General features: G+C 43.7%; 1 protein-coding gene across 1 annotated transcript; it reads left to right on the forward strand.

Annotated features, from left to right (window-relative positions):
- Nucleotides 1–15,311: 15,311 nt before the first annotated feature.
- On the forward strand, nt 15,312–21,318 carry ISLR2 (immunoglobulin superfamily containing leucine rich repeat 2). The gene is made up of 2 exons (XM_089538576.1): nt 15,312–15,725; nt 17,480–21,318. Exons 1-2 carry the CDS (start codon nt 15,718–15,720, stop codon nt 19,632–19,634), a joined length of 2,163 nt encoding a protein of 720 aa, XP_089394702.1. The 5' UTR covers nt 15,312–15,717; the 3' UTR covers nt 19,635–21,318.
- Nucleotides 21,319–27,375: the final 6,057 nt, after the last annotated feature.

Consider the following 27,375-nt stretch of genomic DNA (forward strand, 5'->3'; position numbering starts at 1 on the left):
TGGGTCCCTGCCCAATTCTAGTTTCACTTTTTCCAGTTTTGGAAGAGCATTTCTGTACCAGGCATGGTCTTGGAACAGTTCACTGAGGTTGAAATTTGGACCCTGGACAGTAAAAGGTTACCCACCCTAGATACACAATTGACTGTACAGCATTATGGGTTATTCTTCCTAAATGGCATGCTGTTACTCTCCCGACTTTTGTTTTATTTGACAATTGGTAGGACCAATAGCAGGTGGAAGTCTTAAAAGAGCTAAATTGGCCTTTCCTTGTCTCATATTTTTTAACAATAATATGTAATAGCTATAGCTATTCCTTTATAAGGAAATAATAACACAGACATTTTCTAAAGTGGTAGCAGATTACGTCCTGCTCTATTTGTGGTTTCCCTGCCTTCTAGGGTCTTGTGTCTTCCTCCATTTCATAAAGTGCGATGTGGGGAAGAAAGGAGTAACCCTCCAGATGACATTGGACAGCAGATCCAACCAGATCTGGCATATGATGAATGCTGGGAACTGCAGTGCAATCCTTATTCTGGTTGTAGACAGATACATCTGGGAGGCAGGGTGCAATCAAGCAAGGGTAAATAATAATTATAATTATAATTATAATTATAAATTATTATTATTATTATTTTACCCCGCCTCTCCCTACTGATCGAGGCGGTTTACATACATAAAACATCTTACATAATACACAAAATTCATAAAGTAACCAATAACATAAATTAAACCCTCTATCCCCATATCCAAACAATCCATAACTTAAATTCCACAAAATTAACACAATAACAACTTTACAATCTTTAAAATCTATTAAAACCATTGGGACATTCATGACAGGGCTTCATGGGATAGGATAAGGGCAAACCACTTAATGGGGTTCTAAAGACATAAGTGCAACAGTCGGTCAGGGAAGGCCTGCCGGAAGAGATCCGTCATGATGGCTTTTTTGAAACTATTAAGGTTTGTAATTTGATGGATGTCCTCCGAAAGGCCATTCTATAGGTTAGGAGTGGCCAATGAGAAGGTCCTAAACCAATGGTTCCTGAACATTGGGCCTCCAGATGATTTGGACTTCAGTTCCTAGACGCCTCAGACATTTGGTTAATGGTCAAACTTCTGGGAACTGAAGTCCAAAACATCTGGAAGACCAGCTTTGGGAATCACTGGTTTAAATCAATGGTTCCCAAACTTTGGTCCTCCAAGTTGTTTTGACATCAGCTCCCAGAAGATGTAGCCCAGTGATTCCCAAAGTCCAGTCCTCCAGGTGCTTTGAACTTCAGCTCCCAGATTTTGAAACCACTGGGTAAGATGGCTGAGGCTTCTAGGAGCTGGGGTCCAAGACACCTGGAGGACAAGACTTTGGGAATCATTGCTCTAGCCAGTTTGGCCTAGGAATTCTGGGAGCTGAAGTCCAAAAATACTTGGAGGACCAAAGTTTGGGAACTTTAAGTCAAATTGGCTTAGACCATTGTGACTGTAAGAAGGACATTGCCAGATTGTTAGCTCAAGCTGGAATGGGCCAACTCATCTGTTCCAAGCTGAGGTCAGTTTTGCGTGTGCTGATTTCGTAAATCTAATCCACTCTGTTCCTCTATCAGCCTGCAAGTTTAAAACAAAAACCACATGTGGAAATTTGCATTGCTTTTGATCTTTAAAAAAACACGACACTGCATACTGGCCATATGTTTTGTCCTGAAAGGCACACTTGAGTCAAGATGCGACACAACTATCCACTGGTGTACTGATACTATTGTACTGGGTTGATGCTACCTAGAGAATAAGCAGTACCCTCCAAGTCCAATCCCAATGTAAGGCTGTTGCTTCTTCAGTTATAGGAGGGCAGCCTGGGATGACTATCCCAATTGATGGTCAAGAAGATGGAGCTACACCTGGGAGTCCTTCCAGTTGCTAGGGGTGTTGTGCAAAAAGATATAGGATACCTCCTGCAATGTCCAAAGAAATCACACACATGCGTGTGTTCTGAACTGGAACTGTAGTTTACAAGCTTCCCCAAGACTCTTGCTTGGCACTGAAAATTGATGGACATCACACTTATTAGTTTTATCGGTGGCAAGTGATGCGACAGGTGGTCACAAAGAAATATCAGAGTCCTTTAGCTGATCTCCCAAACAGTAGCCCATGAACAACTATCCCAGGTTATCCCATTGCCAGTGTTCAAGATCCTCATTGCTGGCTCGAGGTTTCTTATGGTGAGGCACACCCTCCGCAAGTGAAACCCGTGGACCCTCTAAGGTTATACAGTACAGAAGCAAAACAGAGGAGGTCAAATTGCATTTTTGTATAGGTGGACAACTGTATCACAGATTTTAAGGGTATGAAAACCAAAGGATACCTGTTTTGATCTGGAGAATTGCAGATGATATGAGGGGACATTAATACTTGAGCCATTTATCTTGAGAACTGGACAAGCAGTTTTCCAGAAGGAACATTCTCCCAGTCCATCCGTAGTTGTGCATTGTAGCCATACCTCCATTAATAAAAGTGACAACAGTGAAACTCCTTTTTACAAAGACTTGTTAAATGACTTCTCTTTTTACCTCATTCTGTCTCTAGCTGGAAAGTTTATTTTAGCAGCATTAGCAAGGTAAAGGGCGGCTGCCTCCAGAGTCTTTTGCTGAATGAATGTGAAGAGCAAAACAGAGCAAAAGAGAGCAGATAAGCTGGATTTATCAGCTACCTCCAGCATATAAGGAAAGCATAGCTGTGTACATTTGGCCAGCAAAATGGAAATGATAAGAAAGGTGGAGGCTGCTGAAATGTCATCCCTGGATCCATTATAGAAGTAGCCTTGAAGTGGTCTCTAGAAGGTTCAAAATGTTTTTCTATACTTGCACAAGATTTATCTGACCTGGTTGCTTCATTTCACATGTCCATATTGTTTGTTTTGAATAAAAAGTTTGCTGAGACAGATCTGACTGCCCCTTTTTCCGTGTGGTATAGGAAAATATCCCCATTTCTTGCATGTTATTTCTGCTGCTGGATCAATTTTCCTGTTAAAGAAGTCATGCCGACTGTTCATCCACAGAAATATAACTCTATTTCCTAGCTTTGCAAAGTACAGAACAATTCTCAAGCAGAGCTGACTAAATGCACATTCAACCTGACTATACCACTGGCCAGCTGCTAACATTTGGCAGGGATGCTAACAAGGACTCTAAAACCCATCTGCCTGGTGGCAGAGGCCAAACTTGCTGTAAGGCACAACTGGGCATTATGTGCATCAACAAAATTCTAGCCAGATAAACTGCATTTCTGCCTATGTTTTACACTAAAATAAGCATCTTGCCATACAACAGTGTACTCAAAATGGTGGTCTCTGGATCCGTGCTGCTGTTCTCTTAGTCATTGGCTGCTGGTCTCTGAAGTGGTTTCCAAGAGAAGAAAAAGCAATTGTAGCCACTGGGCACAAATATGTTCTGGTCCTCAACACACTGTGGGAAAAGCAATAATAATATCCGATCCTCTACATCAAATAGCCTGAGAAACATTGCCACAAAAGACTTATTTTTATATGTGGACAACTGTATTGCAGATTTTAAGGGTATGAAAACCAAAGGATGCCTGTTTTGATCTGAAGAATTGCAGATGATATGAAGGGCATTAACACTAATTTTTTTGTCCCAAGGAGATGTGGATCGCCACACTGATGCATGTTGGTTTTGTCGTTCCCATTACGTTTTGCGTTCACAAATCTTTTTGAGTTATTTTAACCCTTCTTTTATTCACACATGCCATCATTTTGGGTTAAAATGGAGATGCCTCCCTTCCTTTAACGATAGAGAGTGATCCAAATTGATTTGGAAGCGTAGTTGCACTGCCGACAATGTGAATCTATGTGGATCTTTCAGGAAAACCTGGGGGAAAAACCTGGTAAAGTTATTGATTCTGTTCTCTATATCTTTTCCCAATGCCAGAAGACATTGCCAGTAGCTGATTTCTCTTTAAAATTGAACCTCTCAGTATAAGGCAGTAGATGTCACTGTTGCACCAAAATTAGCCTGACATGCTGCTGGAAATGCACAATTTATATTTTGCTGCAGCACAAAGTTGTAGAAGTGAGTGGAAATCACCTTCCCCAGATGTTTCCATTCTGTTTGCTGGTGATGCAATTGGAGGCAGAGATGAGGAAAGAGACAAATTGTCCAACCTTTTGGGCATAAGGCTGCAAAGGTCTTTGTCTAAAATCTGATAAATTATGGATCACTAGCCATTGTGGTGCAGTGGTTTGAGCACTGGACTATGACTCTGGAGGCCAGGGTACAAATCCCAGCTCAGCCATGGAAACCCACTGGGTAACCTTGGGCAAGTCATGCTCTCTTAGCTTTAGAGGATGGCAGTGGCAAACCTCCTCAGAGGACACTTGCCAAAGAAACCCAGTGATAGGTTTGCCTTAGGGTTGCCATAAATCGGCAGTGACTTAAAGACACAACAACAACAACAACAACAACAAATAATACCAAAATACTAAACTTAGCTTGAATACTGTGATGGTACTAGATCCTTCTGAACATGGAAGCCAAGCAGGTTTGGGCCTGGTCAATACTTAGATGGGAAACCACCAAGGAATATCAGGAGTTGTAGGCTAAATTCAAAGGTAGGCAATAGCTAACCATCTCTGAGTATTCCTTGGCTAAGAAAACCCTGTGAAATTGGTGGGGCCACCATATGGAAGGCACATAGATTTACATGGTTCAGTGCAGATTAACCTCTTCAATGAAAAAGATGGATTTTCCTTTAATAAGCTATATTTGCAGCCCAGTTGTTACCGTATTTTAAAAAAAAGTTTATCTATTGTGGGGCCTATCATGCTCCGTGTGTAGCTAGAACTTGAGATATCACTTTATATGGTTGTTTACAGATGGTGGTTGAACAAATGGGGGAGTGTGTGTGTTTTTTTAGGGCAACTTGTGGGGAAGTGTATTACTCAAAGCACCAAGTCCTGTCTGATCCTAGAAGTGAAGCAGGGTCAGGCCTGGTTAGTATTTGGAAGAGAGACCACCAAGCAATGCCAGGTGCTGTACACATATCCAGAGAAAGCCAACGGCAAGCTGCCTCTGAATATTCCTTGACTAAGAAAACCTCATGAAGTTCACTGGGTATCATGAGTTGTGACTTGAAGAAAACTTACTCTGACAAGATTCTTTGGCTTCAAGAATTTGTCTGACCACCTCTCTAACCTCTCTTGGGGCTGAATTTCACAGTCTTTCGGGAATATGAAAAAGAAGAAGGAAGGGGAAGAAAAAAAGATGTAGTAGCACTGTTCAAACTAACTGGCATGGGCTTTTGTGGATATAAACCCACTTCTGTCTGATCATGGAAGCCAAGCAGGGTCAGGCTTGGTCAATACTTATATAAGAAACCACCAAGGAGTACTAGGAGTTGTAGGCTAAATTCATAAGAAGTTGGGAGTGTTTTGATTGTGTGTTCCTGCATGGCGGGGGGTTGGACTGGATGGCCCTCGGGATCTCTTCCAACTTTATGATTCTACTATTCATGCCATGGTGGATCTGCTCTGGGTTTTAGTCAGAACTTCAATGGATTTTTTCCCCAAACTGCTGCTGTTCTGCTTGGCTCTTGGGAAGCAAACCAGACTCTTAGCACAGCATTCCACAGAATTATAATGGGAGAGTAATAGGCAACTAAGGTATTGGCTTAGAAGTAGAGGTAGTCCAGTCTGGTCCAAGTTGCTCACAGTTCAATACACAGTCCAGGCAGGCTGTCCTTAGGATAATCTAGACAAGTACTCAGGGGTTCAAGCAGAATTTAAGGTAAACAGTTTCAGAACACGGCACCAATGTTGCTTCAACCAAGAGAGGTTGATTGTCAGCAGCATCCATCCGGGGAAGGAGCTGGGTTATCTATAGCCCACCTGAGTCTTGCAGGTGCACTCTAATTGTGGGGTGCTTTCTATATAAGCATTCTGAGCATCTGCAACTTTCTTTGTCCTGATGTCTCTTGGCTGGGGTCGGTATAAGTAAGCCCACTTCTTCCTCTGAGGGTTGTGGCTGCTAGGAACTCGGTTACTGTGGCCATTGGGAACTCTGGTACTGTGGCTACAGATCTGGCATGTCCTCTGGGCTCTAAGGCTCTCTATCAGTGCCTTCATTCTCTGACTCAGAGCAGTGGCATCACTAGGGGGGTGCTGGGGGTGCGGACCGCAGCAGGTGACACCTTAAGGGGGGTGACACCACTGGCCCTCAAACACCTGTCTTTTGGCAGAAAAGAGCTGTGGCATTCATCTGCTTCCCTTTAAAATGCTTTAAGAGGTGGTGAGAATGGGGTGAAGCTCAGTGGGAAGAGAAAAGAGAGGCCCTATAGTTTTTTTAAATTAAAATTTCAAATTTGAAAATTTAATTTTTATTTATTTTTTGAATTTTAAAAATTATTTTAAATTTTTCTTTAAAAAACATTACATTTTAACCAAATCTTCATTATGCACACGTAAATACATTTAGGTTGTGCATATGATATTGTGATTTAAAGGTATAGTTTTAATTTTGCTAGTTGTTTATGTCACAACTATTAGCATTACATTCAGTGGCATATGGAAGTTACAATTTAAGAGTAACATTAGGGCAAAAAAGCATTACTAAGGAGTCTGTATGGTATAAAATGTGAGGGTGACACCATGAGTCAATGTGTGTGTGTATGTGTGACACTATAAGTTACCGCACTGTGTGACACTGACTCTAGTGACGCCACTGACTCAGAGTCCATCTCAAAGTGCTGGAGGCAGGGCATGACACCTGAACCCTGTCCTACAAGAAGGCGCAGCACCTGACAGAACACCTTTAAACTTTAAACTAAACCCCAAAGCAGATTTACCATATCCATGCATTGGAGCTACCAGCTACCATTAAGTGGAAAGGGTAGGAAGATGGCAGACATGCAATTTCTGTGTAATCAGTTTCACTTCTCTTGCCTTGGCAAATACTGAGCAGAGACAGATGGAAGAGCACATTGTGGGCCATGCGTTCATAGCACCAACCCTCAGGAGTGGCAGCAAAGGATGATGACATCCAAGGATGCGGTAATCCGGAGCTGCAATCTTGTCTGATACCATTAGCTGCTCCCAAATGGGTGGCTGCCTCTGAAGATAAGCGTCCTGGGCGAGAGGCACGTTTGTCCCAAGAGCATGTCAGAATCCAAAGCTAGGACTGCCAAAATGGAGTTTAAAAGCAATTCCCTTTAATCCAGCCCTAATAGGTTTGATTCCTGGTATCTTATTTTCAGGCTGGCAAGGTCAAGCAGAAAGCACAAGGACAAAAGAGAAGGACTGACATTTAAGAGGGTGAAAATGGATTCCTGGTCTGGTAGTGCACTCCTGATTCACCCTCCCACATTTCATAGGTGAAAACCGGGACATAGGAGGCCAAGCAACAACAGAGTGTGGTCAAGATGGCAAATTTTATTAATGAAGAGCAACACATAAGTGAGGAGAGGCTGCAGCAGTTTGCTTTTGCTTGAGCCTCCTGGGAAGGGCAAGATTCTGCCTCCTCTCCTCTCCTCATTAAACTGAATCTACATTGCAGAATTAGTACAGTTTGATAATGCTTTAACTGCCATTGCTCAGTTCTATGGAATTCTAGGATCTTTTGTGTTGCCAGACATTTAGCCTTCTTTGACATAGAGCTTGGCTGCCACAACAAACTACAAATCCCAGGATTCCATAGGATGGCACCGTGACAATTAAAGCAGTGTCAAAGTGCATCAATTCTGCAATGTGGCAGCATCCTTAGTTACTTCCATGCATTACTTTTACACTTGGAATTCAATTTGCATCAACTGAAGTAGACTAAGACCAAAGGGGACAAAGGAAGAAAGTGGGAGGAGGAGAGAGAAATGGGGACATTTTAAGAACAGCTGAAAAAGTGGGATGACAGAGGATTAATCAGGAGTTTCCCAGTCAAATTAGGATAGTTGGAAGGAGAACAAAAATTCCCATAAGTTCAAATCCCATCCCCGTTCCAGCAATGTAAAAAGGCATGGGATTCCAGTTTGGGCCCTTATACAGTCCATACTAAGCTGCACTCCTACACTCTGTTACTTAGCAATCCCTACCATTAGCATAAACTTTGGTAGATTTGGTCTACTTTCTCAGATGCATGGAGTGAACTGGTGCCCAGGATGGACTTTTATAGCCAGACTGTATGAATAGCCATAGAAATGCAAAACATGTGGGGATGGTGATGAGATGACAAGTTTACTTTTAACTATAGCCCTTGAGAGAGAAACACAGGAGGAAAGATGTCACCTAAGGCCAGGGTGGTTGGATGACCATATGAATGATGATAGCAGTTTGGGAATGTGATGTGTTCAGGCTGTGAACCAGAAAGGAGATGTGATAAAGTGGCCAAGAGCATCCTCATGAGCCTGGGGTGTTAACCAGTGTTATAACATGTGTAGTGCGCCAGGAAGCCACTGTCTCTGTTCGATCCAGAGTTGATGGATTGGGGTTTGTGGATATGTTCTAGCTGAGTTGGTTCTCTTTCCAATCTGCCTTTGTGTTGTTGCTGTATGCTGTATTTTATAGTGTGTTTTTATTTGATGTTGTAAGCTGCCTCGATCCTGCAGGAGAGGCGGCATATAAATAAAAATTATTATTATTATTATTATTATTATTATTATTATTGCTGTTGTTATTCAAGGACCACTGTCCTGAGGTCAGAAATGGATTGCCAGGAAGACTGTCGGGGATGATTTGATTGAGAGTTCCTGCATGGCAGGGGGTTGGACTGGATGGCCCTGGTGATCTTTTCCAACTCTACAGTGCTATGATTCTATGACCGAAATGTTGTGCAACAGGTTGTTGCATATTTCAATTTCTAATATCTGACTTATGTCCATTTAGCCTCTGGTGCCAGATCATCCGAGGAAGTGGACCAAGTCAACGAAAACTCATACTACAACATCTTTCACACAGTTAGTCTCAAAGATGCTACAAGATCCCTTTGCATACATTTATGGGACTGTAAGTAAGCCTTGCGTGTGTGACATCCTAACAGGATGCCAGCCACTATTTGCTCGATCCAACCATGCCCAGCAGGTGGAAAAAAGTACAAGTATTTTCTTTTAATTACCTGCGGCATGATAGTAAAATTTTGAAGTGATAAAAACCTTTGCCACTTTGAACTAACCTCTCCAAATGGCACGGAATATGTGGCATGTCGGCGTTATTAATAATGAATTGTTTAATTTAAGCCGTTCATTAAAAAAAGGAAAGAAAGAAAAATAAATCCTTCTCAAGAGCCCGTGGCGGAGTTTTGTTCAGAGAGCTCAAATCCAGAGCATTTATGAAAATCGATTTCTGCCCCCACCCACCAAAAATAATTAAAGCCAAAGGGGCAGAGTCATACATTAATTTATGTTGTGCGGTTATTTCAATGGATCTGGATTCAGGGAAGTAAATTATCCATGGAGTGAACTCAGGGAGGCCCCGTCTTTCTTTACTGGATTATGTTTCTAATCAAAATCTTTCTGTTACGAATGTGAATGTTCACAATGTTTCGTCTTGTAGGATAATTTTATTTACTCCCCTTCCCTACATTGAAACATTGAAAACCAGACATTGAAAACCAGTTCTTGTAACTGACTCACAAACTGGGACTTATACAGTTTTGCGCAGAGGATGGCATTTTCTATGGAGGAAAAAAGCTCTCTCTCTCTCTCTCTCTCTCTCTCTCTCTCTCTCTCTCTGTGTGTGTGTATGTGTGTGTGTGTGTGTGTATGTGTGTGTGAAAAACAGCTGTGTGTGAATTTTGCACACAAGTGCCTAATTTTCTATGCAGGGAACAGCATTTCCTTAGGACTGGAGCGTGGCTTCTGGCCTCTTAGGATGCATGAATCATTTAAACAGCATACCTCCAAAGTGACCCGAAGCAGTTTTATTTTGGCTTGTCTGTTCAGGCCCTAAGTCTCTAATTGTGAAGATTTTCATTAGTCCAGGATTCTTCTCATCAGGATTTCTCAACACGCAAACAACTTGTACTGGAATCCTATATAACCATTGCGTATTGTGGAACTCCACAACAACATTGCTACATCATGAATTCCAGTGTGGCCTACTGCATTCCCACTCGCTGGTAAGCAGCTGCTGGGATCCAAAGGGATCTGTTCTCCAGTCACTTGAGAAGCAACTGCCTGACATTCCCACCCCTTCTCTGAGTGATCTCTGGTGTAACAAGCATAAAAAGGACCCTCTCACAAATCCCCTTCACTCCAGTGATCAGTTGCATGAGAGAGAGTAAGAGTGTTAGGCGGCTGTTTCCCAACTGGGGAATTGATCCTGAACATTGAAAATTACATATTCTTTTCAAACCTGGGACCTCCTTTTTCTCCTCCCACAGAGCCTTGCCCCACTCACACCATCTCTTCAGTGTTTTAAAGGCACACTGGTGAATGTCACAGCCTGTTTCTGCCAAGAGGTAGATGTTTGCGGAACAGTGGTGTCACCCCCCTCTTAGGGTGCCACCTGGTGTGGCCTGCACCTCCCCTAGTGACACCCTTATTGTTCAGAATCCTAGAATCCTAGAGCTGGAAGAGACTGCAAGGGCCATCCAGTCCAAACCCATTCTGCCATGCAGGAAATCACAATCAAAGCACACCGACAGATGACCAGCCTCCGTTTAAAAATGTCCAAAGAAGGAGACTCCACCACTCTTTGAGGGAGTATGTCCCACTGTCAAACATCTCTTACTGTCAGGAAGTTCCTCCTAATGTTGAGGTGGAATCTCTTTTCCTGTATTTTGAATCCATTGCTCCATGGCCTTGTCTCTGGAGCATCAGAAAACAAGTTTCTTCCGTCCTGAATATGACACCCCTTCAGGTATTTAAACAAGGCTGTCGTGTCACCTTTTAAGCTGCTCTTCTCCAGACTAAACATACCCAGCTCCCTAAGTCTCTTCTCATAAGGCATGGTTTCCCTTCTCCATTTTGGTGGCCCTCCTCTGGACATGCTCCAGCTTCTGAACATCTTTTTTGAATTGTGATGCCCAGAACTGGACACAGTATTCCAGGTGAGGCCTGACCAAGGCCAAATATAGTGGCACTATTACTTCCCTTGATCTAGACACTATACTTCTATTAATGTAGCCTAGAACTGCATTGGCCTTTTTAGCTGCCACATCAGAGTGTTGACTCATGTTCAACTTGTGGTCTATTAGGACTCCTAGATCCCTTTCACATGTTGATTCCCAATGCACATTCTTTCCACCCCACCCAGCCACACACTCCTATTACTTTTAGTCTCAGTACCAAAGAGAGTTCTTCCTTGTAAAGTTAAGATAATTCTCTCCCTCTCTTTTTTTGGCTGTATCTACACTGCAGAATTAAAGCAGTTTGATACCACTTTAACAGCCATGACTTTATCCTACAGAAATCTGGGATTTGTAGTTTTCTGAGGTATTCAGCCTCATCTATCTGAGAGCTCTGGGGTGTCACAAAACCACAAATCCCAGGATTCTGTAGGATAGGGTCAGGATAGTTAAAGTGGCGTCAAACTGCTTTCATTTCGCATTGTAGATAACTCTCTATTGGTCTGGAAGCAATGGTAGTTGCTGGCTTTCATATCAGTTGGGTTTGGGATCCAGTCTGGGGGTTAGTCCAAAATTTAAGGGAGTTTTTATAGACACTGGAGCCACTCCCTGGGAGTTGGTGGCTTTCATTTCAATGGAGCAGAGAATCTGCTCTGGAGTTTACAATGAATTTCAAAGGAACTTTGCAAAATGCTAAACCCTATGGTCTACTCTTCTAGAACATGTCCACATAGCCTGAAAGACCCACAAAAAACTATGTTGTACTATTTTGGAGAACTCCTTTAAAATTTTCACTCAAACCCAGAGTGGAGTCACCACTGCACTGACATGGAAGCTGCCAGCCTCCATTGACTGAATTGGACAAGTTCAGTATGTCAAGTACGGCCCCAAATTCTAGTCATTTGAGTTGGATTTGAATCCATGTTTCTCCCAAGATAGGACCCATTGTGCATATCTCATGTGGATAGCAAAAATAAATAAAAATACAAGCAGCACTAAGCCTCAACAAAACACAGCCCAGCTGGTGTGCTGAACATGAGGAATGTTAGAGCATCACTGAGGATAAATATGACATGACAAACAGTAATTGCAAAAGAATCTTTATTACTTTTTCCATTATTTATGGAGGAAAATGAGGGATTGTGTGATAAAAGAACGGCTCACAATCCTCATAGGAGCTGCAAGAGCAGACATTGCCAGAACTTCAGAAAATGCCCAAGGATTCTATTTCATACTCCAGAGTTGTAGTCCAACATTCAAACTACTATGCCACACTGACTCATAGAAAGCCCCTTAGGGTTGCCATTAGTTGGAAATGACTTGAAAGCAAACGACAGCAATGACAACGACAACGACAACAGCAACAACCTTCTACATAGGAATGCCAAATCAGCAAACACATTGTTCCTGAAAACTGTAAAACAGTTGTTTTTTGTGGGTTTTGGGGGCTATGTGGCTGTGTTCTGGGAGAATTTATTCCTGATGTTTCGCCAGCATCTGTGGCTGGGATCAGTAGAGAATGCTGGCATGGAAGTGAGTGGGGTATATATACTGTTGGTTGAGAGGAAGCGATTTACATGTTAATCTGTGTATTGTTCTGTTGTTGAATGGCAAGGTTTCAGGGTGTCTGTTTCATTAATGAACCATTGTCTGCTGGGAAAACCCCCCTGATCCTGGGTGGTTTTCATTTGCATTTGCTGGGGCTTGATTTTGGTGTTTTTCAGGACTGGTAGCCAAACTTTCTTTACTTTCAGGGTTTCTTCTTTCCTCTTGAAGTCGTCCAGGTGTTTGTGGATTTCAATGGCTCCCCTGTGCATCCTGATAGTTGTCTGCATGGTTCAGAATTTCTGTGTTTTCAAATGGCATTTTATGCCCAGGTTGGTTTATAAAGTGTTCTGCTACTGCTGATTTTTCTGGCAATGTCACCAACAGAACAACACACAGATTGACATGTAACTCACTCCTTCAATACCAAGTGTCAAACAGTATATATACCCCATACCCCTCCATGCCACCATTCTCTGAAGATGTGAACTACAGTTGCAAACGTCAGGAATAAATTCTTCCATAACAAAGCCACGAACCCACAAAAAACGATGGACGCTGGCCATGAAATCCTTCGACTTCACATTGTAAAACAGTTACTTTCTCAACTTTACCTTTTATGGCCAGTTCAGTGCTCATGCAGTTAAGATTCCTGAAGTCCAACTGAGATTTTACTTGACGTACTTTGTAGAAAACCAAACAGTGCAAAGTTTCCCTGGTGATGACTTCAACCCATCATTGTGAACCAAGGTTCAAGAGTTGGGTTGGAAGAACAGAGCCTTCTTTGGTCTGGTCTGATTCTCCTTTTGAAGGCTTTTCTTCCTATCTTCTTTGTTTCTTCTGGTCTGTGTTATTGGTTGGTGGCAGAGGGCTCTGCATTTCCAGTTCTTCTGAGTTGGGTCTTTGCCATTAAATTAACGCAAGCTTTCTCTAAGCTTCCAGACCTCAGGAATGTGCTTCAAGGCGGTCCGCTTGACCTTCTCTGTTTCCAAGAAGGATGTTGATCATCTCTCTTCCTCTTATTCTTTTGGCCCCCAATTTTGTTTTCGTAAAAACTCTCTGGCCTACAGCCCAACCACTCAAGTATCCTCAGATACTCTGAACTTGTTTCCAGTAGATGAAAATGCAATGACATTTGAAATGCCAAACATTATGATAAACAATGCAGAAAGGTTTAGCACTAGTTTTGTGAGGCATTAAGCCTTCTCTGTCAGAGAGCTCTGGTGCCACAGTAAACTACAGTTCCCAGGATTCCCAAGCACTGAGCCAGGGCAGTTAAAGTGGTCTCAAACTGGATTATTTCTGCACTGTGTTTTGGACCTTATTAGTGACAGGTCTTAGAGCTATTGCTAAACCATAGCATGGTTTTCCTTGTATGAGATGATGATGATGATGATGATGATGATGATGATGATGATGATATAAACATTGCATGGTTTTCCTTGTATGAGATGATGATGATGATGATGATGATGATATAAACATTGCATGGTTTTCCTTGTATGAGATGATGATGATGATGATGATGATGATGATGATATAAACATTGCATGGTTTTCCTTGTATGAGATGATGATGATGATGATGATGATGATGATGATGATGATGATATAAACATTGCATGGTTTTCCTTGTATGAGATGATGATGATGATGATGATGATGATGATGATGATGTGGCAGCAGCAGTAGCAGCAGCCCCCATTGCCTCTTGCAGGAAGTGGGCAAAGGAAGGTTGTGGGGGGAATGATGTATGATGTCTTATAGATATACTGACAAGCTAAATATTGTGTGGTCTTTCCTGTGTGAGATGATGATAATGAAGAAGAAGAAGAACCCATCTCATTTAGCTCTTGCAGAAGATGGGATAAGGAAGGCTGTGGAGGGAATGATACATGAAGGCTTGGAGACATATTGATGTGACAAATATTGCATTGACTTTCTTGTATGAAATGATGATGATGAAGGAGAAGAAGCCACCACCATCAACTCTAGCTCTTGCAGGAGATGGGCTAAGGAAGGCTGTGTGTGTGTGTGGGGGGGGGGGGGGATACATGTTGGCTTGGAGACATATTGACAGTAATAAATATTGCATTGTCTTTCTAGTATGTGATGATGGAGAAGAAGGAGGAGGAAGAGGTTGAGAATGAGATGAAGCCACCACCACCACCACCTCTAGCTCTTGCAGGAGATGGGCTAAGGAAAGCTGTGAGGGGATGATGCCGGAAGGCTTGGAGACATACTGATGCGATAAACATTGCATGGCCTTTCTTGTATGAGATGATGATGATGATGATGATGATGATGATGATGATGATGATGATGATGATGATGATGCCTCCAGCATCACCTCTAGCTCTTGTAGGAGCTGGGCTAAGGAAAGTTGTGGGGAGGATGATGCATGATGGCTTGGAGACATATTGAAGTGATAAATATTGCATGGTCTTTCTTGTATGTGATGATGGAGAAGGAGGAGGAGGAGATGAAGCCACCACCAGCATCACCTCTAGCTCTTGCTCTTTAGCTCTTGGGCTAAAGAAGGCTGTGGGGGGATGATGCCTGAAGGCTTGGAGACATATTGACGTGATAAATATTGCATGGTCTTTCTCATTGGAAGGGGGGCTGCCACTGCCCACTCCCACCCAGGAAGGGGGAGGGTGGGTGGGTGAGTGGGTGGGGAGGGTCTGGGCGCGTCCACGTGGCGCCTCGGGGGCGCGCATCCCTCCCTCTTCCTAGATGGTGCTGAAGTGTGTTTGTGTGTCTTGTGTGGGTCCTCCAAGTGGGTTGGCACTGAGGCTGTTTGTGACAGAAAAGGAGGCTGTGTGTGGAGTGTGGAGTGCTTAAGTGTGTGTGTGTTTGTGTTAGAGAAAGCCAGATCAGCCCCAGGAGCCCCCGACGTCGGGGAAATCCAGCCCCAAAGGCTGCTTGGGTTTTTTTTTCTGCTTTGGATTCCCATCCTCCGATCCACTCCGGAGTTGATCTCGATCTCGTGAAGGGCTTGGTCGCGGGGGTGGCTGGCTATATGGACCCCCCAAAAAGTCGCCTAGGATTTTATCCAGCTTGGGGGTCTCTTCTGGGGACGACGCCCCCTTAAAAAGACCCACCCGGAGCCCGAGATGAAACGGTAAGGGGAGTGTGGCTGGATGATGGGATATCTTTTTTTTTGAGGGGGGTGTCCTTCTGGGAGGGTTGGGTGGAGGCTCAAGAATGGGGTCGAGGGGGAAAAAGGCGACCTGTAAATGCTGGAAGAACGGATTTGCGGTGAATCGGTTGGGTTGGGTCGGATTGGGTCGGATTGGGTTGGGTTGGGTTAGATTAGGTTGAGTTGAGTTGGGTCGGATTGGATTGGGTTAGATTGGGTTGAATTGAGTTGGACTGGGTTGGACTGAGTTAGATTCGGTTGGGTTGGGCCAGATTGGTTTGAGTTGAGTTGAGTTGGATTGGGTTGAGTTGGATTGGTTTACGTTGAGTTGAGTTGAACTGGGTTAGGTTGGGTTGGGTTGAGTTGAGTTGGGATGTGTTGGTTTGGTTTGGTTTGAGTTAGATTGGGTTGGGGTTGAAGGACCCATCATCCCCGATTTGCCTCGAGGTTTTCCCTAAAGCGCAAAAGGGAAGGGTTTGGGAAGAGGGATTGGGGCCAGGTTGAAGAAGTTGCAATGGAGAAAGTGGAGAGCCTTGTAGGGTAGTAGGACTCCTCGGAGGGAGAGGTGGGGCAGGAGGGAGCCCAGCCCTCCCTTTCTCCTCAGAGCTTGCATCCACACTGCAGAAATAATCCGGTTTGACCCCACTTTCCCTGCCACGGCTCCAGGCTGTGGAATTGTGGGGTTTGTAGAGCAGAGCTCTGGTGCCACCACAAACCACAACCCTCAGCTTTCCGTAGCATCCAGCCGTGGCTGTTAGAGCGGTGTCAAACCGGATTTTTTCTCCAGTGAGGATGCAGCCCAGGTTGGTTTTGGAAATGTGACTTCAGGCAGGGAAAGAGCTCAGGATGGAGAGATCAGGGCCAGGGATGGGGGGTATCTATTCCTATTCCCTCCCTCTCCCATCCCGCCTTCCTCGGCTTCGGAAAGAAGGAAGGAAGGAAAGAAAAGAGGGAAGGAGGAAAAGGAGAGAGAGAGAGAGAAAGGGAGGGAGAGAGGGAAGCAGTGGAAAGGCAGAAGACGCCGAACCTGCAAGCAAGGCGAATCTATCCTAGGTTTTATTTTATTTCTGGCAACTTTCTTCGGGGGGGGGGGGGGGTTTGCCCTGGCCCTCCTCTGAGGCTGAGAGAGTGTGACTCGCCCAAGGCCACCCAGGGGCTTTAATGGCCGAGCTGAGGAATCAGAGAGAAGAGGCAGCTATCTGTGGCCAAGGTGGAGGGTGCCTCCCGTCCGTTGGGGGGGGGGGGGATGTTGGGGCTAGTGGGTTTGTAGTCTTGGCTACTACTTCTGGCAGCCCCAGAGCTCTTCTCTCACTAGGATTAGCGAGCCGGCTTGGTTTCTGTAAGGGAAAGGAGGGAGACATCGAATCTTGGAAGGGTTGTAAGAGTCCCCAAGGGCCATCTAGTCCAGCCCTTTCATTCTAAGGGGCACTCCAAGGGCCATCTAGTCCAACCTCTCCCTCCTAAATGTCACCCCAAAGACCATCCGGCCCAACCCTTGACTTGCAAGGGCCACTTAGTCCAACCCTTTTCTCTTAAGGGCCATCTAGTCCAATCCATTTTTCCCAAGGCAGGGCCATCTAGTCCAAGCCTTCCTCCTAAGGGCCATCTGCTCCAATCCCTTTCTCCTAAAGTCATATAGTCCAACCCCTCCCTCCCAAGGAACACCCAAGTGTCATCTAGTCCTCCTAACGGTGCTATCCCTCTCTCTCTCTCTCTCTTTCCTTCCCTTTGCTCAGGGCCAGGATGCGGATGCTGCTCTGCCTGGCCTCATGCTGGGCCTTCCTGGGGCTGGTGGAAGGCTGCCCAGAGCCCTGTGCTTGCGTGGACAAGTATGCCCAGCAGTTTGCTGACTGCGCCTACAAGGACCTGGCCACCGTGCCTTCAGGCCTGCCCTCCAATGTGACCACCTTGAGCCTCTCGGCCAACAAGATCTCCTCCTTGAGCCGAGGCTCCTTCGTGGAGGTGACCCAAGTGACCTCTTTGTGGCTGGCCCACAACCGGATCTCCTCCTTGGAAGAAGGCACATTAGCCATCCTGGGCCAGCTGAAGAACCTGGACGTGAGCCACAACCTGATTGTGGACTTCCCTTGGGGGGACCTGGGCAACCTTAGTGCCCTCCAGCTCCTGAAGATGAACAACAACCGCATGGCCTACTTACCTGGAGGGGCCTTTCGAGCCTTGAAGGACCTCCGATCTCTCCGCATCAACAACAACCGCTTCACCACCGTTGAGGAGGGCACCTTTGACCCCCTGACCTCCCTGTCTCACCTCCAGATCTACAACAACCCTTTTGAGTGCTCCTGCCGGCTCATGTGGCTGAAAAACTGGACCCAGAACACCTTGATCTCCATCCCAGAAGGGGACTCCATTGCTTGCGCCTCTCCAGAACATTGGAAGGACCTTCCTTTGGCCAAGATCCCTTACTTGCACTGTGTGGCCCCCATGGTCACCTTGAGCTACCAACCCAACTTTGACCGGACCCCTCTTTCCTATGGTTTGGCTCTTACCTTGCATTGCCAAGCATCTGGGTTGCCTCAACCTGAGCTTCGTTGGCATCTCCAGACCGCCTCAGGCCAAATTTGGGACTTGCCAAGTGGAGGAGGACCTGGGAATGGTACTCAAACCAGGAGCAACCATTTGCCTTCAGGAGGAGGAGAGGTTGGCCAATTCCAGGTTTTTAGCAATGGCACCTTGGCCATTGCCCACCTGAGCAAGAAGGAAGAAGGCAACTACACTTGTTTGGCCACCAATGAGATGGGCAAGAACCAAAGCTCAGTCCACGTCACTGTGGCTGACACCCCCAAAGACCCCAAAGACTTGGGGGAGGCTGGGCGAGAGTGGAAACCTGACCTCAAAGCCTCCAAGAATAGTGTCATGAAGCCAGAAGAGAGGACAAAGTTCTCCAGACCCACCATAACTCGGAATGACCACCCTTCTCCATCAGGGGGCACCCTCCAGAATAGCAGTAATGGTCGAGGTGGGTTGTGGGGAGCAGAAGAAGGCTCACCATTCCAGCCCCCCCATTTTGAGAAGCGCTGCGGCCCCAATGGAGGACCTCAATACATCTCCAACCATGGTTTCAACCAAAGCTCAGAGATGAAGTCTCACACTTTTGACTTGGGAGTCATCGCCTTGGATGTCTCAGAGAGGGAAGCTAAGGTCCAGATCACCCCGATTTACACCCAACCAGAGAAAGCCCACCTGAGGAGGCTCTACCTGTGTGAGGAGAAGCCCAGAGGTCGACCATCCTTGGTCCAATGGTCCCAGATCGAGGAAGGGGTCAATGCCTACTGGTTCCAAGGCCTTCGTCCTGGCACCAATTACTCTGTCTGCATGACCTATGCTGGAGAGGACTGTCAGGTCCAGGTGGTCTTCAGCACCAAGAAGGAGGTCCCATCCCTCATCATCATCGTAGTGGTCAGCATCTTCCTCCTGGGCTTGGCCACTGTCCCATTGCTGGGGGCCACCTGTTGCCACCTTCTCTCCAAGTACCAAGGCAAGACCTACAAGCTCATCATGAAAGCCCAGAACCCGGACCAGATGGAGAAGCACATGGCTGCTGATTTTGACCCCAGGGCTTCCTACTTGGAGTCGGAGAAGAATTATGACCCAAGCAGGGAAGGGGTGGAAGAGGAAGAGGAAGAAGAGGACGAAGAGGAAGAGGAAGAGGGAGCAGGAAGAGGAGGAGAAAGGAGAAGAGTAGCCACCATGGATGGTCAGCTGGCCAGGGATGAAAGCATGGCGGCCAGCTCCTTGGCTGAGTCCCAATCCAAAACCAACCCAGAGGAATTTGAAGTGGGCTCTGAATACAGTGATCGGCTCCCCTTAGGAGCAGAGGCAGTCACCATCTCTGAAGAGATCAATGGCAACTACAGGCAACCCAGTCGTTGAGGAATACCAGAGCTCCCAGGCTGGCCAAGGCTTTGCCACTGATTTGATGGACAACTGGGCACACTATTCTAGGCCATGGGGGCATCGAGGGCTGAGCAGTCAGGAGGCCCAACCAATGTGGCAGACTCTATGGGGCAGAGATGGGGGGAGAAGGCAGTTCAGATCCTCTCCAGCACAAGTTGGCTTTCTTATGGGTGTTTTTTCTTAACATGGTCTCTCCCCTTAAATTGAGGCAAAGAAAGGTTATTCTTTTAAGCTGACTTTCTTGGGGTGTTATTCTTTTAAAAAAACACGTTTCTCCTTAAATTGAGAGAAAGAAAGGATATTCTTTTAGGTTGACTTTCTTGGGGTGTTTTTCTTTTAAAAGGTTTCTTCCCTTAAATTGAAACAAAGAAGGGATGTGCCTTTAAGCTGACTCTCTTAGAGTGTTTTTCTTTTCTTTTCTTTTCTTTTCAAAAAAGGTTTCTTCTCTTAAACTGAGGTTGTCCAGACCCCCTCCGTCACAGCCTGTTTTTCTTATTAAAGGTTTCTCCCCTTCAATTGAAACAAAAAAAGGGTCTGCCTTTGAGTAACTGGCGCTGTGTGCCTTCACACTCCTTTAGGACTTATGGCCACCCTTAAGGCAAAGCTATCATTGTGTTTCTTTTTCCTTTGGGTTGAGAAGGTGTGACTCGCCCAAGGTCACCCAGGAGTTTCCAGGGCAGAGCAAGAGGACTTCAACCCTGAAGTCTTAGTCCAAACTCTCCATTTCAAACCAGGACACCAGGTTGGCTTCTGGAGTAATTGTAGCCTAAAGAAATTCTCCTTCCCTCTATCTATCTATCTATCTATCTATCTATCTATCTATGTCCTGCTTATCCACTTATGTATCTACTTCTCTCTCTCTCTCTCTCTCTCATCTATCTGCCTATGTATCTGCTTACCTACCTATGTATCTCCTTGCCTGCCTATCTATCTATCTATCTATCTATCTATCTATCTATCTATCTATCTATCTATCATCTGCCTATGTATTTGCCTATGTATCTGCCTACCTACCTATGTACCTACCTACCTGCCTACCCATCTGCCTGCCTGCCTACATATTTGCCTACCTACCTACTTACCTAACTACATACCTATCTTTCTACCTACCTACCTACCTACCTAGCCGTTGGAAAGGGGGAGGAGGGACCATTTCTTTTAAAAAGCTTTCGTGTGTGTGTGTGTGTGTGTGTGTGTGTGTGTATGGAGAGAGAGAGAGAGAGAGAGAGACAACAAAAGCTTTTGAAAAAACAAAATGATCCCTCTCCCTCCGTTCCCCAAAAGCAACCTGTTACTCACCCCAACCAACTCTTTCTCTGCTTTGGGCTTCAGAAAATTTTTTTATATCCTGGAAAACCCCTGTTGACTCTCTAGAAATACTTCAGCTTTGCCTTCCTCTCCAAATATCAAAGGGAAAGACAGGAGCAACAAAAATGCCTTAAAAGTGCTTGATCTCAATGGGAGAGGGAGGTTCAAGACAAGGAGACTCCTTCGTTTCCCTTCCATTTCAGGAGGTTCCTGGTGCTGGACAGCTCCCGATCCCCCTCTTTGTGTGTCTTGGCCATCCATCACCCGACATCCAGGTGCTGCCCATCTCTCCCATCCCCAAACGGGCTTGTGGGGGTTGTATGTATTTGTGTATGTATAAGTGGGGGGGGGGGGGGGGAGGGTTGTTGTGGGAAGGATCCTGAAGTCAGGATCGGGGCCTGAGAACAGCCAGATCGCAGAGGATCGATTGGGAGGCCCCCCTAAAGAAACAAAACACCAGGGATCCTTCTCTGCAGTGTTAATAAATGGAGTAGAAACCGAGATCCTAATGTTGTGTCATGTACAGTGTGTGGCTTTTTGGACTTCTTGGAAACAGGCTGAAAAGAAAAGGAAAAAAATCCAGCTTCTGGTCTTTGTGATATATATCCCTTTTCCTCCTTTCCAGCCTCACTCACTCCAAAGATCCCCCCCAAATCCAACAAAACAGGGGCACCTTTATTGCTATTGTCTGCCTCCAAGTCATTTTTTGAAACAATTTTTATGTCTATTATTTGTGTATTTATTTTGTATTATTATTTGTGTATTATTTGTGCATTTGTTTTGTACGCTGCCTTTCTCCCAGGAGGGACTCAAGGCGGCTCACATTAAAAAAATCTAAGCCAAATTCAGAACGATTAAAATAATCTGCAACAACATAAAATTGGATTAAAAATATACGAAATCCTGCATAGAGGCAGCTGCCACAATGAAATTGGTCTCCGCTTTAACTGCCAGGGCTCCTATGGAATCCTGGGATTTGTAGTTTCTTGAGGCACCAGACACAGAAGGCTCAAAATTTCGTTGTTGATGGGTGCCTTGGAACCATTTCTGATTTATGGAGACTCAATAATAATAATAATAATAATAATAATAATAATAATAATAATAATAATATAATTTATTATTATTTGTATTATTAATATTATTAAATTTATAATTTATAATAATAATTATTATTGTTATTAATTTTATTTTTATTCCGTCATTTCCCCAAAGGCGGCTGACAATATATATAAAACATATTAAAACAAAAATTAAAATCATATCATTGAAATCGTAAAAAGTAAAAAAATTACAAATATAAAATTTAAAACCAATATAAAAGTTATTATTATTATTATTATTATTATTAATCTAAAAGCCATTATTATTTTATTTTTTACCCGCTTCTCCTCAAGTTAAAACACAACCCTTACACATCAAAGGCACATATTAAGCTGCATCGCTACACAATGCTAATATTGTTATAGGACAATAATTATATTGCAGTATATAATTTTATTTTATAAATATAAAAATATTAAAATTCGTGATTAAAAATATAAAAAGAAAAGGGGGAAAAAGAGGACCTATCCTGGTTCTTCTTTCTTTTTCTTTCTTGCTTTCTTTATTATTATTTTAAAATAATTATTAAATAATATTTTTTTCCTTTGAGGCTGAGAGAGTGTGACTGGACCAAGTTCACCCAATAGGCATTTTAGTTGGTGAAATGAAGGTATCCCTTGCTTTGTGGATTTGGGATGTGGTTGTACTTGGCTATATATATATATATAGCCAAGATGGATATATTGCTTAAAAAAGACTTCGTTGTTTCCTCAATGTTGGACGCAGTAGAGTAAAAGTAGTCTGTTTAGAGAAAACGTTCTTTGCCTTCGGTGTGACTCTGTGACGATGTTCAAATGCAAATAGTCCTTTCCCCAGATTTGGAATCTCTTCTCCTCCTCCTTCTTTTTTTGCAAATGCACGAAATGAAGAAGGCAACAAAATGTTCTTTTTCAGTCCCAAAAGGCATCCTTTTATTGGAAAGGAAAGGACTCCAAACAACACAAAACTTTTGTTACCTTGCAGCTGTGTAAATGTGGAAGGATACGAAAAGAACCATGCATTAAAACGGATTGAAAAAAGCCGACTTCTGGAGAGCTTTCTTTGCAAAGAGGGACAGGAAAAGGGAGCAGGGATGGAGGTTGGGGTTGTGCAAATCAGAGTGTGACATTTCGGTTTCAAGGAGGGGACACACACACACACATTTGCAAATCTTTGCATGTCCCCATTTTCTCCCTCCCAAATGTGTGTGTTGTGTGAGTGTGTATCCATCTATATAAATATGGGTGTGTGTGTATCTATTTAATTTAAATTTCGATATGTGTGTGTGTGTGTGTGTATGTGAGAATATATATATATATATATATATATATATACACTCGAAATAAACATAAATATATGTGCTTGCGTGTGTATCTACAAAAATGTGTGTGTGTATTATATGTCTGTATGTATGTATTATATATATTTCTATATACACACACAAATGTTTAGCATGAAATGTTACTTTATACGTATACAAAATAAATAAATTACACACACACACACACAAATTATTGATATATAGATATATAGATTCAATGGGTTTGAATCTATATATCTTTATATAAATAATTTGTATGCGTGTGTGTGTTTGTATATCTTTATATTTATAAATTACACACACACACACACACACAGAGTAACTGAGCCATATATATATATATATAAATAAAAAAAACAAATGTGTATATATATATGTGTGTGTGAATGTATTATATATATAAATTGTGTTTGTGTATAAAATATGTGTGTGTGCAATATATATATAAATTATATATGTATGTGTATTATATATACATATATATATATATAGTATATGTATTATATATATAAATATACATGGATAAATTATATATATGTATATATGTGTGTGTATATATATAAATTATATCTCTCTGTGTAATATATATATATATATATATAGTACAAAATTATGTGTGTGTTTATATATGTTTGTGTGTGTATGTATTATATATATAAATTGTGTTTGTGTATAAAATATGTGAGTATGCTAGCTAGCTAGCTAGATAGATAGATGATAGATAGATAGATAGATAGATAGATAGATAGATAATATTTTTGTATGTTTGTGAATGTGTGTGTGTATCATACATGTATGTATGTATGTATGTATGTATGTATAGCATGAAAGGGAGGTCAGGATCAAATGCAATTGCCCATGTTTCCTTTCCTTTGAAAGGAAACCGTAGATGTATATAGGAAAAGCTCTCTATTTCTCTCTCTTTCCCCCCACATTTCTCCATCAGTCTTGGAAAGAGAGAAGGGATCAGAGAGGTATCCCTCTTTCTTTTCCTCTCCTTGGATTTTCCTGCAGAGAGCTTCCAGCCAAACCCTTCTTCAGTTTGCATCTGCTCTTAGTTTTTTAGTTTATTCCTTCCTTGCAAAAAACAGAAAGGAGAGAAGCCACCTGAGGACCAGGGAATAAGTGGAAGGGTTGCCTTTAATGTCATCCAACTGTTGGGGGAAGAAAATAGGAGGAGAGGGGTCAGAGATCAAGGCAAAAAATAAGAATAACCAGGGAAAGAAGAACAACCAGGGGAAAATGAAACGTTTTAAATATATATCCTGTGAAATCTCTGCTGGTGAGAAGGTTGGATGCAAAAGGGAAGACAAAACAGATCAAAATGCCTTTGATTCCATGGGTTTCCTCTAGTCAGGCTTGGCTTTTTTTTTGGTTTTGATAAAAACAAGGGTCTGATGATCTGCACTGCAGAATTAACATACTTTGATACCGCTTTAACTGTCCTGGCTCCTTGCTATGGGAAACCTGGGATTTGTAGCTTGCTATGGCCCTAGAGAGAACATTAAGTATAAGGTCCTAAACACACTCGTCGTCGTCGTCATCATCATCATCATCATCATCATCATCATCATCATCATCATCATTTCATACAAGAAAAATCATGCAATGTTTATATGATCATCATCATCATCATAATCATCATCATCATCGATCTCATATAAGAAAGACCATGCAATGGTCAAGCACTAGCTCTAAGACCTGTCACTAAGAAGGTACAAAACCCACTGCGGAAATAATCCAGTTTGAGACCGCTTTAATTGCCCTGGCTCAGTGCTAGGGAATCCTGGGAATTGTAGTTTCTTGTGGCCCCAAAGCTCTCGGCCACACAAAAGTACAGTTCCCAGGATTCCCTGGCATTGAGCCAGGGCAGTTAAAGCAATCTCAAACTGGATTATTTCTGCAGTGAGTTTTGGACCTGTTTCATAATACCCAGGATTCCACAGCACTGAGCCCTGGCCTGGCAGTGAAAGTGATCTCAGCCTGGATGACTTCTGCAGTGCGGATGCAGCCATTGCAGAATTAACGCAGTTGGATCTTGCTTCAACAGTCAGGGCTCCTTGTGATAGGAGGGTGACCAGAGATCCTCCTTTTCCAGGACATGTCCTCCATCTCAGCCTTTTGCCCAGGAGGAATGTCAACATGTCCTCCATTTTGAGCAGGACTAAGAAGCAGGGATTTATATTTATATGAGTGTTTGGTCATGCACTCCACTTTTTCCTCAGTGCCCTACATTTTGCAGTGCCTTGTCCTCCTTTGTGGTTAGGCCATCTGGTCACCCTGGTGCAATGGGATTCTGTAGTTTGTTGTGGCCTCAGAGCTCGCAGATTGAGAAGGAGAAAGATCTCCCCAAACTACAGATCCCAGAATCCTCTGCACCCCCTTAGTGATGCCACTGTGGTCCACTTGCTCCTAGGAGGCAAGGGGGTTTGCCAGGATGCTGTTGGCAATCCATGACAAACCCCTGGAGGCCTGTCCCATTGCTGAATGGCACCTCGATCCCTTTGGGATTTGTGAACAAGGTGGGTAAACTGGGACAACCGAGAACATGGACAGTCCCTTCAAGTGTCCTGGCCCACAAGCCATTGGCAACATACAAATCGGAGCCTTTCTCTTCCACCAGTGGCTTGATCTAGTTCTGGGGGACTATTGGCCTTTCTAGTGTGTGTACATCTGAGAGTCAGTGTGGTGTAGTGGTTTGAGTGTTGGACTATGACTCTGGAGTTGTTGTCATCAAGTTGCTTCTGACTTATGACGACCCTAAGGCGAACCTCTAATGGTGTTTTTTTAGCAAGATTTCTTCAGAAGGGGTTTGCCATTGCCATCCCCTGAAGTTGAGAGACTATGACTTGCTTAGGGTCACCCAGTGGGTTTCCATGGCTGAGCCGGGATTTGAACCCTGCGTAGTCCAGGGCTCAAAATTACTACCCCACATTGGCTTTCTGACCAGGGGTCAAAACTTGGCTCAGCTAGGAAACCCAGGTAAACCTGGGCAAGCTCTCAGCCTCATAGGATATCAATGGCAAACCTCCTCTGAACAAATCTTGCCAAGAAACCCCCTTGATAGTGTATCCTTAAGTCGGAAATGACTTGAAGGCACACAATAACAACAGCGAAGTGTTTGAGTGTGTATGTGTGTGCATATGCCAGGCAGCATGGGGGATGACAGCATCAATTATCACATTAGGATGGAACCAACCCTAGAGATGCCATTGCAGGCCTTTGGGCTTACATCTATATCTGCTGGTCCTGCAGCCACAAGGTTGTGAGTTCAATCCCAGGGCTCCAAGGCTGACTCAGTCTTCCATCCTTTTGAAGGTTGGTAGAATGAGTACCCAGCTTGTTGGGGGCAATTGGATTACAGACTGTAAACCGTTTAGAGAGTGCTGAGTTCACTATGACGTGGTATAGAAATGTAAACGCTCAATGCCATTGCTACATCGTTTTTAGTCTGGTGCCCACAGAGTAGCCAGGTTGCCCACGTTTGAAGTTGGCAGATGGAAATGAAAGCCTTACAAGACTCTTGCAGAATCTAGAGGGGTTGAAGCTGCCAGTTTCGGTTACGCTGGTGCTTCTTTTTGCACACCTGTGGGACTCGACTTGGTTTACGCACCCTCCACAGCATTGAGAAATCAAAAATAGAACGGGTTTTCTCCCCCCAAACCACCCTGTGCCTTAGCAGATATAACAATATCAACATTTTAAAGCACATTAGAAATGTAAAATTCTCATTATAGATAAATGGCCTCTCGTGAGCTCGTTTTAATTGAGTTTTATGCTTTAAGACATACGCAGAAGAAAGGAAATACCGCCATCTCCGCACGCAATTAATTAGAGAGTAATAGATTTCTTTTCCTTTCTGCCCTCTAATATTTCTACTGGGAATCTAGTTACGATGAGATATTGGCGACGGCTGGGATGGCACTGTTTCCTTTGGGACTGGGAACGGAGTGGAAATAGGCGCAGACAGCGAATATCTATCTCTTTCCAGGGATGGTGTCACAG

This window comes from Sceloporus occidentalis, unplaced genomic scaffold (assembly GCF_023333645.1).
Source record: "Sceloporus occidentalis isolate IW3139 unplaced genomic scaffold, rSceOcc1.0.p SCAF_9, whole genome shotgun sequence".
In the NCBI taxonomy this organism is placed as follows: Eukaryota; Metazoa; Chordata; class Lepidosauria; order Squamata; family Phrynosomatidae; genus Sceloporus; species Sceloporus occidentalis.